At 44.1% G+C, this 14,827-nt stretch overlaps 1 protein-coding gene across 3 annotated transcripts in view; it reads right to left on the bottom strand.

Annotated features, from left to right (window-relative positions):
* LOC130382524 (apoptosis-stimulating of p53 protein 1-like) overlaps positions 1 to 14,827 on the bottom strand; it is a 109,291-nt gene that overhangs the window by 16,810 nt on the left and 77,654 nt on the right. For all 3 annotated transcript variants that reach the window (XM_056590327.1, XM_056590326.1, XM_056590328.1), the window contains 8 exons: positions 7,453 to 7,509; positions 6,300 to 6,420; positions 5,467 to 5,546; positions 4,844 to 5,032; positions 2,622 to 2,762; positions 2,108 to 2,288; positions 1,375 to 1,442; positions 272 to 497 (listed from right to left, as the gene is read on the bottom strand). In XM_056590327.1, coding sequence (XP_056446302.1) covers positions 272 to 497; positions 1,375 to 1,442; positions 2,108 to 2,288; positions 2,622 to 2,762; positions 4,844 to 5,032; positions 5,467 to 5,546; positions 6,300 to 6,420; positions 7,453 to 7,509 — 1,063 coding nt within the window. The remainder of the gene's footprint in view (positions 1 to 271; positions 498 to 1,374; positions 1,443 to 2,107; positions 2,289 to 2,621; positions 2,763 to 4,843; positions 5,033 to 5,466; positions 5,547 to 6,299; positions 6,421 to 7,452; positions 7,510 to 14,827) is intronic.

The following is a 14,827-nucleotide window of genomic DNA, read 5'->3' as shown; positions in this document are numbered from 1 at the left end:
GAAAGGGTTTAAACATCTGTGAGGACATCTGCTTGTAGTTCACTGCGCCTCGGATTTTAGCTACCGGATCGTTTTCTGAACCATCAGGGTATCTCTTCCCTGATTGGTTCAGGGAGTCAATATTGCCTGTCAATCTTGTGTGATTGACTATGGCTCTCTTTCCCACGCTGGATACGACCTACAGCTACAAAGAAATCCAAGGTGGATAGTTACACCATCACCACATGGTGCATGGAGCATGGTAACAGCAACTCTATGACTCCTGCATCACCTCCGTTCCTCTGAGTGGACGCGGTGGCGGCGGTGGGCCGTGCTTCTTGGTGTGAGGAGGAGAAGGAGGAGGAGGACGTCAGTGACCTAGACGACGAGGGCTTGGACGCCTCCGAACGACACCAGCCCAGGGTGCCGGGGGCGGAACGGGGCAAGGAGCTAGTGGCGCTGGGGGTCCCTGCGGCCTGGTGGGTCGCACTGGGGTAAGTACCGTACCCAGGGGGGTGCTGGAGCAGGAGGGAGAGAGAGAGAGAGAGAGAGAGACAGAGAGACAGAGAGAGACAGAGAGAGAGAGCGAGAGAAGGAGAGGGAGAGGGAGAGAGAGGGAGAGAGAAAGAAAAAGAGAGAGAGAGAGATTTAATTTTTGTAATTTTTATAATATTGCACATTTTACTTTTTATAGTACTTTTATAGTATGACATTTGATATGTATAGATATTTTGTATTTAACATTTTATACTCATTATATTATTTATACTATATACCTGACCTTTTTACTTTTTATTTTATAATGCTTATTGTTCACCTGCTTTGGCAATGCAAATGTATTTTTCTCATGCCAATAAAGCTTTTTTGAATTGAATTGAAAATTGAGAGAGAGAGAGAGAGAGAGAGAGAGAGAGAGAGAGAGAGAGAGAGAGAGAGAGAGAGACAGAGAGAGACAGAGAGAGACAGAGAGAGGAAGGGGGAGGCAGAGACAGAGGGAGAGAAAGAGAGGGAGAGGGGAAGAAGGGAGGGACAGAAAGGAAGGGAGAGATGGAGAGAGGTAGAGAGAAAGGGAGGGAGAGAGAGTGGGAGAGACAAAGACAGAGAGGTGTCAAGATGTTTATTATGCATCAGATGCAGAATATGTACAAAATTGAGTTTATTAGCTAACTTTGAGATGCATTTAAACATACTATTTGACACTGGATACATCCCTGTTATTCCGGTTGTTTAACGTTATCTGGTTATATTTTATATTTTAGATCATTTTAAATATTTTAATAAACTCATCAATATTTTTTTTGCATTAATATCTATTTAGGTCTGCAAATGGAGAATGAAATATACCTAAAATAAAATGAAAAAGCCGTTAAAGATGAGTGTTGTATGATCAAGTACCTGCTCCTGACTCCCGGCCCTCCAGTCAGACATACTCTTACTATCGGTCAGCCAGGAGGCGTCGTTAGCTGTGTAGAGAACAGCAAAAAAAAAGAAGGTAAAAGGACTACAAAAGCAGGTTTGACGCTGACAATAGTGAATGCAGTTGCCTAAAAAACATTGGATTTGATATTTGACAAATACCTGAGATTTGAAGCAGTCATAGGAAGTAACTTTGATCCAGTTCTTGCCACAGTATTTATTTTTTTAGTTCTGAGTTTAAAGTCAGAATTCTGAGATTAAAGTCAGAATTCTAGTTTAATCTCACTGGTTAAATCTCATAGGCTAAATAAGGGTAGTTCCTTACAGGCTACCTGTAAGGAACCAAGTTCTGGGAGAGTCACTTTACGACATACAGGACAGGAACCCCATGCTGACCAAAGAAATCTGATCAAAGCAGGTTTTTGCATTTTCGAAGGGATTAGGGCCAGGTGAATTTTTGAGTTCTGAGTTTAAAGTCATTCTGGCTTTAATCTCAGAATTCTGACTTTAAACTCAGAACTTCAAAATAAATCCCTTGTGGCCCTAAATATTTATTTTCTTATATTAGCCAGATATTTTTGTCTTCCAACACATCTCTCATTAGCCAAAAAATCTTATATATAACACTATATAACACTCCCCTCCGCCATTTTCACCACTCCTGACATTGAACCTCCACTAATACTAATACTAATAGTGGGTTTGTACCAACCTGAATGGGAGCGGACCTGTCCGAAGGGCGTGTGTTTCGGGGAGAGGTCGGCCTCAGCTCTGCCACCTGCAGGCACCTGAATGTAGGGGCAGACCGCAGCCACACGCCCTGACACACTGTCTGTACCCCCTCTTGGGCGGGGGGGAGGGGTAGGGGGACCGGCGCCACTCATAAGACTCAACTAGAGGGGAAGCAACACAAATAAAATCCATTAACTCCTCCTATTTCATTTGTATGTTTGTGTGTGTGGTGTATGCATTTGTGTGTTTGTCTGTTTGTGTGTGTATGTTTATGTCCTTGGGGATGTATGTGTGTGTGGTGTGTATGGTCTGTGGTGGTGTGTATGGTATGTGTAGTTATGTAGTTATGTGTAATGTATGCATTTTTGTGTGTCTGTGTGTGTGTGTGTGTGTGTGTGTGTGTGTGTGTGTGTGTGTGTGTGTGTGTGTGTGTGTGTGTGTGTGTGTGTGTGTGTGTGTGTGTGTGTGTGTGTGTGTGTGTGTGTCCAGCATGCCTCTGCCCTCTTCTGGCCCAGCCTCTCCCTCAGGTCTCCGATGCGTCGTTCCATGAGGCTGACCTGGGTGTTCCTCTGGTTCAGCAGCTCCTGGCTGTGCTCCAGGCTGCTGCTCTGCTCCAAATTGAGACGGTTGCGGGCCTGAAGACACAGCAGGGAGGGTCAGTGGGTCAATTATTACATCTGGGCTACGTCACGTCGGATCTTTCCGAGGTCGTCTGACGTTACAACCAAGGCGCAACGGCGGACTTGTGTAGCTCTGTCCGGTACCGCGTCGAGCTCTGTCTGGTAGCGTGTGATGACGCGTGGAGCTCTGTCTGGTAGCGTGTTGAGTTCTGTCTGGTAGCGTGTGATGACGCGTGGAGCTCTGTCTGGTAGCGTGTTGTGCTCTGTCTGGTAGCGTGTGATGACGCGTGGAGCTCTGTCTGGTAGCGTGTGATGACGCGTGGAGCTCTGTCTGGTAGCGTGTTGAGCTCTGTCTGGTAGCGTGTGATGACGCGTGGAGCTCTGTCTGGTAGCATGTTGAGCTCTGTCTGGTAGCGTGTTATGACGCGTGGAGCTCTGTCTGGTAGCGTGTTGTGCTCTGTCTGGTAGCGTGTGATGACGCGTGGAGCTCTGTCTGGTAGCATGTTGAGCTCTGTCTGGTAGCGTGTTATGACGCGTGGAGCTCTGTCTGGTAGCGTGTTGTGCTCTGTCTGGTAGCGTGTGATGACGCGTGGAGCTCTGTCTGGTAGCGTGTGATGACGCGTGGAGCTCTGTCTGGTAGCGCGTGATGATGCATGTGGAGCTCTGTCTGGTAGCGTGTGATGACGCGTGGAGCTCTGTCTGGTAGCTTGTGATGACGCCTGGAGCTCTGTCTGGTAGCGTGTTGAGCTCTGTCTGGTAGCGTGTGATGATGCGTGGAGCTCTATCTGGTAGCGTGTGATGACGTTGTGTGGAGCTCTGTCTGGTAGCGTGTGGTGACGTGTGGAGCTCAGTCTGGCCAGCGGCTAACTGCGGCATCCGAGAGGAAGCTGAGCTTTCCGGACCCTTATAGTGTAACGTTACAGCGTGTATGGATGGTGAAGCTCCGTCTGAGCAGCGGTTCATTTAATGTCTGTGTCCGAGAGAGGATTAAGCTTCCCTGACACCTGTAGTGTAACCAGCTCTTTAAAGAGCCATCTGAAACAGTGGGTCAACCGGCTCCTTAAAGAGCCAAACAGTGAGTTAACCGGCTATTTAAAGAGCCAAACAGTGGACTAACCGGCTATTTAAAGAGCCAAACAGTGGGCCAACCGGCTCTTTAAAGAGCCAAACAGTGGGTTAACCGACCCTTTAAATCCTGTTGTTTCATACTGATCCTCCTTTGGCCGTGTTCATCCCAAGGGTGGAACATAAGGTGTCTCCTGATCTGAATGAATCTCTGACCATACTCCTTTTGATCGATGCAGCCAGGTGGTTTCTGTGTTTTGCTATGAGTTGATATTTCAAAGACGAATAAGGTCTGTGCAAATAACTTTTGGCTTTGCTAAGTGGAGGGTTAGTGGAGCCACAACAACACCTATGTCATAGATGCATTGATATAATTTTGATTGAATGATTATATATATGTATTCATATATATATATATCAGGGCTGGGCAACGATTAAAAGTTTTAATATCGATTAATCACATAGTATGGTGAGTTAAGTCGTGATTAATCACACTTTTAAACTTCTATTTTAAATCCACTCCAATTGAAATTGCATGAGATTATCAAATCGAATTACACATTATCATCATTACCAAATGCACTTAATAAGCAAAAACTAGGCCAAGTGGTCTTTGGGAATTGTAAAAAGGCAGTTACCCCAAGTGTAGTTAAATTCAAATAAGTAGCGCCACAGATTTGGGAATTGTAAACAGGCTGTCACTTTCTGCAAATGTAATCAGTAATCAGTGTAATTTAATGTAAAGTAAGTGGAACTAGAAACAAAAAAGATTTCTGATATGAATGTTGTCATTCGGTGGGAAAAAACAATATCAAAGTAAAAAAATAATAAATTGTATGTGTGTTGTATTAATCGCGTAAAAACAAGATTGCGTTAGCGCATAATTAGCACGTTAACTTGCCCAGCCCTAATATATATGCATATATATATATATATAATAATATATGAAAATTATACGGTTATTTGATATAAAATTATTATTGTGGTTAAATGAACAGTTGAGGTCCCAGAGAGGGTTCGGCGCTGTTCACCTGTAGCTCTTGGTACAGTTTTCGTAGTTCCAGAGCAGCGGGACCAACTGTGAGCGGGCCCTCCATGGAAGAGGGCATTCTATCTGAGCCAATGGGTGGCGCCTGTGAGCTGGGGGGCGGTCCTTGCTGTGGCATGGTGGGTTGCAGTTGAAGACGCCCTCTTCTGAGGTCTTCCAACTGCTGGGTCAACTGAGACAAATCAAACAATAAAATAGGAATAGAAAATATAAAAGTGTTATTTCACAGACCTATGTATATTTTTACTTAATTATTTTGTGTTTGAAACCAGGTAAACTATTATTCAAATATTTGCAGCTATTTACTCCATTAAAAGATTTCCGAGCCACAACGTTTTACAAGATAAAACACACAAATACTGTTGTTTTATTGTGGTCAACTTTAATCCCCCACCCACAATTTAAATTCAATGTAAATTCTCCGGTTGAAAATTGTGGAGTAAAAAACTATTGTGGTGTAGAAAATGATATAGTTATAATTGTAGCTACATCCTAAGCCAATAGAGGCTGCTACAGGGAACGTAGATAGTGCAGGTTTAACAAAGTGGTAGTAGTAGGAGGTGACAATCCAGATCATTGGACATTAATCCTAAACGTTTAGACTACCTGGTCTACTCTAACAACGGCAGACTGCAACTCCGCCTGCTTCTCCTGGAACAGGCTGCTGACATGATCTATCTCTGCAACTACAGAGAGACAGATAGAGAGTTATTAGTATTAGACTGCATTCATATTGCGCTCATTTAGTGGCCACTCAAAGCACTATACAATATCAGTTAACATCACGCATTCACGCACCGACAGCAGGGTCCCCCATGCAAGGTAACAGCTCGTCGGGAACAGTTAGGGTGAGGTGCCTTGCTCAGGGACACCTCTACAGCTAGGAGGAGCCGGGGATTGAACTAGAAACCTTCCAGTTAACAGTCAACCCGCTGTACCTCATGAGCCACATACCGCCAGTGAGATAACAGAAAATCACAACAGCCATCGCTTCCTTCAAATGGTTTACAAAAATGCAACGTCTGGTTGGACGGAAACTAAAGGTTTGAAAGCTACATGCAGCTGTGTGTGTGTGTGTGTGTGTGTGTGTGTGTGTGTGTGTGTGTGTGTGTGTGTGTGTGTGTGTGTGTGTGTGTGTGTGTGTGTGTGTGTGTGTGTATGTGTGTGTGTGTTAGAGAGTGTATGCGCGAGTGCTTGCCTGCGTGTGTACATTTGTAAAAGTGCAGGTGTCTGTGTGTGGATGTGTGTGTGTGTGTGTGTGATTGCATCCTACGTGTGTGTGTGTGTGTGTGTGTGTGTGTGTGTGTGTGTGTGTGTGTGTGTGTGTGTGTGTGTGTGTGTGTGTGTGTGTGTGTGTGGGTGTGTGTGTGTGTGTGCGTGCGTGCGCGCTTGCGTGTGTGCTTGCGTGTGTGTTTGTGTCTGTGCATGTCTGTGCTCACAGAGGTTCCCGTTGATCAGCCGGCTGTAGTCCATCTGGCCCCTGACCAGGCGGACGGACTTCAGCTTGGCCTCCTGGCTGTCCACCCGCTCCTTCAGCCATCGCAGCTTCTCTGCCTCTGACTGGAAACAAGGGTTTGTGTTTGTGTGGTTGTGATTTTGTGGGTGTGTTTGTGGGTGTGTGGGTGATTTTGTCGGGGGGGGTGGGTGGAGTGAGGGACAGCGCAAAGGTCGTCCATGAAGATCCTCATCCTCATCGCCATCCGCTTATCCGGGGTCGGGTCGCGGGGGGAGCAGCTCAAGCAGGGGGCCCCAGACTTCCATTTCCCGGGCCACATTGACCAGCTCTGACGGGGGGATCCCGAGGCGTTCCCAGGCCAGGCCAGCTCCTCCCCACTGGACGTGCCTGAAACACCTCCCAAGGGAGGCGCCCAGTGGGCATCCTTGCCAGATGCCCGAACCACCTCAGCTGACTCCTTTCTAAGTAAAGGAGCAGCGGCTCTAATCCGAGTTCCTCACGGATGGCTGAGCTTCTCACCCTATCCCTAAGGGAGACGCCAGCCACCCTTCTGAGAAAACTCATCTCGGCCGCTTGTACCCGCGATCTCGTCCTTTCGGTCATCACCCAACCCTCATGACCAGGTGAGGATAGGAACGAAGATCGACCGGTAGATCGAGAGCTTTGCCTTGCGGCTCAGCTCTCTTTTCGTTATAACGGTGCGGTAAAGCGAACGCAATACCGCCCCCGCTGCTCCGATTCTCCGGCCAATCTCACACTCCATAGTACCCTCACTCGCGAACAAGACCCCGAGGTACTTGAACTCCTTCACTTGGGCTAAGGACTCATTTCCATGAAGATCGTAAAATAATAAATATTTTTAACGGATCCCTTCAGAGCTTTCGATCTTCAGACACATCAAGTTCATTCAAACTAGTTTCTGACACTTTTTATCAAATGTCAGTGTTTGCATTTTTGGAATTGGCACCTCTTCCCTGCGCAGATATCTGTTTAAGAGAGTGAGGTAATTATCAAGTGGTTCTTACACCCGTTGTTTGTTTCTCCACTAAGCCGGAGGCCTGAACAGACAGAGACAACAGACCGCTGAAGAAAGGGAGCTGAGTGAGACTTCTGGATTAATATCTGGTTCAGCTCACCTGAGTCTGTGCTTGGCTTGGTCTGCCTCGCTGTTGAAGATACCTGAGTCTCTGTTCCTGGGAGGCAGAGGACGTTAGAAATATTCAAGAGAAAACATGCAACAGATGAATTGACTCTGGGTTAACTTGTACTACATGAACGTTACCAGTTAATAGTAACTGGTAACTACATACTTTTACAAGTTACTACGCCCACATCTCCATGCACACAGAAGACATGCAGGTGAACAGAACACTATGAGGTAATAATTAGGGGTCCTAAGAAAAAGTAGGAGCCCTATTGTAATCGTTGGTATTATTATTAGAGGTCCTACAGGTGAACAGAATAACATTAAGAGGTAATAATAAGCGGTCCTACGAAACAGTAGGAACCCTATTGTATTTGTTAGTATTATTATTAGAGGTCCTACGAAAAACGTAGGAACCAAACACCCACAGTCCAAAAGATTTGGTGCCAGAGATGGTAAAAGTTGCAAACTCGGCAAACATGTACCAGGTGACTGTATGACTATATTGTGTAAAATTCATAGCAATAAGGCGAAAGACGGCATAGATATACATTTTAAAGTGAAATACATGCATACGTAAACAGCTCTACAACAGGTTAAAACAGCTCTAACATTGCATCCATAAACCTCAGCTGTTTTTAGGCTCAGCTGTTTTACAGTTTTTCTCAGTTGCTTTGGTACATTTCTTAGATCAGAATCGAAATTCTCAAAACAACCTGTTCAATTTTCACATTTTGTCACTTGGGCACATCAAAAAAGCAGTTTCTCATTACTTTTAACAAGTTGCAAATGCTTTGGTACAGCCATGCATATGATTATGTACAATTCTCTGCTCTTTCCTACATTATCAATTGCTTATGTCATGTTGATCCAAATGTATTGTATTGGGTCTATTGAATAGTCCCATCCCAACAACATTTGGGCATTGGTTCATTGCATAGGTCTGTACATACAAAATGGTTCAACAAGTTGTCATAATATGTGAAGCATATTTCGACACATTTCCATGAGATTTTTTTTTCTAAATCTGTCCTGAATTGGTAAATTATTCCCAGATGAATCTTGACTTTCTCTAATGAAGGGAAATGTGTGAAGTGTTAGATCAACCAACGATCAACCAGTTTACTGAAATAGCTCAATGGTGCATCTCATGAACCATCACTGACAAGTATATATATAGCTGGAGCACAACACAATGTTACATTGTCTGACAATGGAAGGACAAGGAATTGGCCGGGGTCAAAAGCCAGAGAGAAGAAGAGGAAGAGGAGTGAGGCTGCATGAGAATGAGAATTTGTGGCCCACCAGACAGGAACGTCGGGAGGTTTAGGAAGACTGCACTGTAATTCCTACAGCACTGCATGTACAGTTTTTCCAACTGACATTTTCCTATGTTCACATTTCTATATTGTTTTTTTCTTTGTGCTGTGCTGTCTTTTCCTTTCTATATCGCAATGACATGGTCTTTCGACAAATTACAGTACAAACAGTAAAAGGGTAAATGTGAATCTTGTCCAGTCTCTTACAATCAATCTCCCACATATACTAAGGTGTAACTAAAAATGTTAACGGCATTAATTTTTTTATCGCGCGATTAACGCAATTCTTATTTAAAAAATATTTATTTTTTTACTTTTTCTTTGGCTCAAAACAAAGAAGCAGTAGCCTGACTGTTATGTTCAAGGCAGTATGTTTGTATATTCATCGTTTAATTGCACTATAGGCTTTTTTTTTGTATTGTCCTGTTTTGATCAGTATATGCCAATGTTGTTTTCAATAAAAAAACATTTGCACAAGGCAAGCCGATGCACTTCTCCATGTTGATTAGAGCATTAAAATGAGAAAAAATAATGGGACAAAGAAATCAAGGGATATTTAGCATAGAAAAAACATTTGCGATTAATCGTGATTAATCATGAGTTAACTACAGCCAGAGAGAAGAGGAAGAGGATTGAGGCTGCGTGGCGGAGGAGATGAGAGGCACAACAAAGGAAGAGGCAGAATGCACGTTCCTGATGAGATAAGAGCCACACTTGTAGACCATGTTCTCAATCAGGGGCTTACAATGGCAGAGGCTGGTCAAATGTTTGGAGAATCTGTGTCCTCAATCAATCAGACTTTTCGTCGACAGAACAGGTATGTAATCTAACGCAATGTACTGTATACTTTCTGTAATGCTTCATACAATATTACAGTATTCCACTTGCATTTTACAATATACAGTAAGTATACTTTTACTGTACTGTATTTCTTCCACATAGGATTGCAAGACAACCTCACAGGGCTGGCAGAGGGCCCCTTTTCGCACCTGAACAGGAGCAGGCTATTTGCACCATGGTCGTAGAAAACAATGCCATAAGACTAAGGGAGCTAAAGAGTGCCATTATAGAGGACAACAACATCTTTGAAAACATCCAAACAGTCAGCATCTCAACCATTGACAGGGTGCTGAAGACTGAGACACCAAATGAATATGAAGCAGTTGTACATTTGAAAGAAATGGTGAAAGAGTGAAGGAGCTGCGCTACCAGTATGAACAGGTAAAGCATGCATGAGCATGCAGTAACTTTACCTCACAGTAAACAGTACAACATTGTATGGTGATATACAGTACTGTAAGTGTGACCCTTACACATTGCTATGGCTGAAGAAAAAAAGATGCAAAATGTGCTATATACATTTGATGTAACTGTATCTTGTCCAAAACTAAAATGCATGTAATTCATAAAATTCATTTAGTGTCTTCTGGATATAGCGCATAATGGAACTTGAAGCAAGTGAACCAACGCCCAACTTCATCTACATAGATGAGGCTGGATTCAACCTAACGAAACACAGCAGGCGTGGTCGAAATATCATCGGCTACAGAGCTACAGTTGATGTGCCAGGCCAACGGGTGGGAACATAACTATGGGTGCTGCTATCTCTGAGAATGGTGTGCTCACGCATATTCCCCTTATTGGGCCATACAATACAGAGCGTCTTGTCACCTTTTTAGACACTCTCTACAGGGATCTCATCCCTGAACAAGAGAGGAGTCAGATTGGAGATGACTTGGCAAAGTACGTGATAGTTTGGGACAATGTCAGTTTCCATCGCTCCAACATCATCAGGCAATGGTTTGACCCACAACAGGATGCTGATGGAGTTTCTCACACCCTACTCCCCATTCCTTAACCCCATTGAGGAATTTTTCTCAGCATGGCGATGGAAAGTATATGATCGCCAGCCACATACACAGAAGACCCTTCTGGCTGCTAAGGATGCAGAGTGTGATGACATCACAGAAGATGCCTACAGGGGCTGGATAAGAAACTCTAAAGGTACGGCCACACCAAACGCGTTACTTGCGTTGGATAACGCGAGTAACGCGCCTAACCTGACGCTTGATCATTGTGTGGTGGGTCAACGCTTCCAACGCGTCAACGCGCCAACGCAGCTAGATGAGTCCATGTCCATGCAAGTGAACGGAGCGTTCCCTCTTCGTCATAACTATCAAACCAAACATCCTTCACATTCACCGAGCGAACATTATGAAAGTAAAATGCACATTTCTCGCTAAAAATGTTTCCATAAACGCATTTAATGGCGTAACTATGTTACTATTTCCACCCAGAATAAAGATAGTTGTCGGCCGTGGCTGCGCTGGAGTCCGAGCCGAGGTAGGAAACCCAAACGCCGCTGTGTTTGGGTGATAGAGCTTAGATCGGGTTTGATTAAATAATCTCTGATATAAATAACAATAATCGGGTTGAATAACTTCACATGGTGTGTCTGGTGTGTTTCCAGCATTCGTAGTGTTGATCAGGAGAGAAATTGTCCGCCAAGACGTTGAGGTTACTTAGCATCCAGACACTCTGTCCATGCAAGTGAACGGAGCGTTCCCTCTTCGTCATAACTATCAAACCAAACATCCTTCACATTCACCGAGCGAACATTATGAAAGTAAAATGCACATTTCTCGCTAAAAATGTTTCCATAAACGCATTTAATGGCGTAACTATGTTACTATTTCCACCCAGAATAAAGATAGTTGTCGGCCGTGGCTGCGCTGGAGTCCGAGGTAGGAAACCCAAACGCCGCCGTGTTTGGGTGATAGAGCTTAGATCGGGTTTGATTAAATAATCTCTGATATAAATAACAATAATCGGGTTGAATAACTTCACATGGTGTGTCTGGTGTGTTTCCAGCATTCGTAGTGTTGATCAGCAGAGAAATAGTCCGCCAAGACGTTGAGGTTGCTTAGCATCCAGAGACTCTGTCCATGCAAATGAACGGAGCGTTCCCTCTCCGTCATAACTATCAAACCAAACATCCTTCACATTCACCGAGCGAACATTATGAAAGTAAAATGCACATTTCTCGCTAAAAATGTTTCCATAAACGCATTTAATGGCGTAACTATGTTACTATTTCCACCCAGAATAAAGATAGTTGTCGGCCGTGGCTGCGCTGGAGTCCGAGGTAGGAAACCCAAACGCCGCCGAGTTTAGAATAGAATAGAATAGAATAGAATTGACTTTATTTGTCATTGCGCATTGGATACACAACGAAATTTGTTTGTGCAACCACTAACAAAAGTGCAGTTGTGCTGGGTGGAGGGTAGGAGTGTAGTGTGATTATTAAGTTCTGTGATGGCCCTGGGGATGAAACTGTTCTGCAGTCTGGAGGTGCGGGCTGTGGTGGCCCGGTAGCGCCTGCCAAAGGGTAGCAGGGTGAAGATCGGGTTAGATTAAATAATCTCTGATATAAATAACAATAATCGGTTTAAATAACTTCACATGGTGTGTCTGGTGTGTTTCCAGCATTCGTAGTGTTGATCAGCAGAGAAATAGTCCGCCAAGACATTGAGGTTGCTTAGCATCCAGAGACTCTGTCCATGCAAGTGAACGGAGCGTTCCCTCTTCGTCATAACTATCAAACCAAACATCCTTCACATTCACCGAGCGAACATTATGAAAGTAAAATGCACATTTCTCGCTAAAAATGTTTCCATAAACGCATTTAATAGCGTAACTATGTTACTATTTCCACCCAGAATATAGAAAGATGTCGGCCGTATGCTTCTGTCCAAGCTCACTACTCTCTGCCAGTGACGTCGGGTCAAGCTCAACGCTGATTGGCTATCGCGGCCAAGCGTCACGCGTTGGAGCGTTGAAAGTTCAGATTTCTGAACTCCGGGCGTTGGCGCGTTGGGCGCGTTAAGGCCGCTCCATGCTTCAGCGTTGGTGTTACGTTGTTGCGCAAAATTTACTCAAAGCAATTCATGCTCCCTTTTAGGTTGCGCGTGTTGCGCGTGTTGCCAAGCAATTTACCACCAGAACAGTAGGTGGAGTAATATGTGGAGGAAAGTTTTTCGTTGAAGACGACCTCGAGAATGACGTCTTTGTCTGTGGGAGTCGTTGGTTTGTTTATGTGCCAGATCGTGTTCTCCCCATACACAGTGAATGATGGCAACAGACAGAGGAACAGGGGTGATGAAGTTGTTGATCATTGGGGTTGTATAAATGTGCATATCTCTCTACATTTTAAAACGACATAATGTGTTGGCAGCAAAGTTAACTTCACCTCAGGTTAATGCTTTTGTATATGAGCCTGCCGGGTGATACTCCAGACAGGAAGTAGTAACCAGACCAGCAAACCAATCACAGCCTTGCAGGCTGGGCGGCTCGCGTAAAAGCTTACGTAAAAAATGACGCAAGTCTAGAAAAATCGCCCGACGCACGCAAGACGTGAGAAGTCGCGCAAGGGGGGCGCAAGGGCGCGCAAGGGCCTCTTGCGCTTGCGCTTACGCTTACGTAACCGAGCATAAACCAGCCTTTACTGCGTTTACGTGCGTAATTACGTGCGTCTGACGCCCCTGCGTAACGCCCCTAAAGCGACGCTTCATCGCATGTAACGCGTCTACGCGCCTATACCAATGGTTCCCTATGCAAAAATGCCGAATTTTGACGCCCCTAACGCGAGTAAATTGTTTGGTGTGGCCGTACCGTAACGCGTCTACGCGCCTATACCAATGGTTCCCTATGCAAAAATGCCGAGTTTGGACGCCCCTAAAGGCCTCCACACACCGGCGCCGCAGCGTCGCGTGTGTGGATAAACAATTACGAGAATGGACGATGAGAGACTGGTCGTCGAGGTGGAAAAATATGTCGAATTGTATGACCAAAGTTCCCGTCATTACAAAGACAACTCCAAAAAGGTCATTGCCTGGCGAGCCATAGCTCTGGAGATTGGATCTTCAGGTGAGAAATCAACAATGGTGGACTAAGTACCCAAACCATTAACCATAATGGAAAATAGACGAAATCAAGTCACATATAATCACACCATGTAGGTAGAAACCAGATTACTTGTAATATATATATTTTTATTTAAGGCAAGGCAACTTCATTCATATAGCACTTTTAATACATGAAGCAGACTCAAAGTGCTTCACATAGAAACATTCTCATACAATAAAATAGATAAAAGGAAACACAGGCAAAGCTCAAAAATGCATTGTCATGTATTAACTGTCTCTCTGGTATCAGATCATGTATTAACTGTCTCTCTGGATTTAGGGAAAAATAACATTAAGTGTCTCGAGCACTCAAATAAAATACACTGGCTACTGAATCCAGCACAGCAATAACAACACTGTATTTATCCCGAGGGATAAAAAAAAGTATATATATGCAAAAGAGTATACCAGAGAGGGATAATAACTAGATTATAGGTCATCATATAGGCTGCACCATATGGTTCTGCCATTGCACACTTAGTAGCGAATTGAAATATTGGCGTGCCTCTCAGGATCTGCACGGAGCTCCTGGACCAGATTGTGGCATACCCCCTGTTCTTGTCTCCGTTCATTGATGGGGTGCACCCAAACCCTTCGTCTTCTCCTTGCTCCTTGCAGGAGAAGAAGGGCAGCCCCCCTCTGTCTGGCAACAGTTATTTGTTCTGTTGAAATAAAAAAAACTCAATAAAATGTAAAAGAGCTTGCTCAATTAAAATGGATAACTACTGGCTGCATACATGTAAATGTGTGGCTATGTTAAGGATAGATAGATAGATAGATAGATAGATAGATAGATAGATAGATAGATAGATAGATAGATAGATAGATAGATAGATAGATAGATAGATAGATAGATAGATAGATAGATAGATAGATAGATAGATAGATAGATAGATAGATAGATAGATTAGATAGATAGATAGATAGATAGATACTGTATTGGTCCCAATGGGGATCAATAAAGCCATCCAGGAGCTCAATACAATAAATACACACAATAACAATTGGCCTTAAAAGGTGACTGCACTATATACTAAAAAGGCTTAATAGAAGGTCCTGCAGTTATTGAGATTGTTGATGCAGT

Source organism: Gadus chalcogrammus, chromosome 5 (assembly GCF_026213295.1).
Source record: "Gadus chalcogrammus isolate NIFS_2021 chromosome 5, NIFS_Gcha_1.0, whole genome shotgun sequence".
NCBI classification, from domain to species: domain Eukaryota; kingdom Metazoa; phylum Chordata; class Actinopteri; order Gadiformes; family Gadidae; genus Gadus; species Gadus chalcogrammus.
Note: the sequence above shows the minus strand (reverse complement) of the source record. Positions and strands in the feature narration are given on the sequence as shown.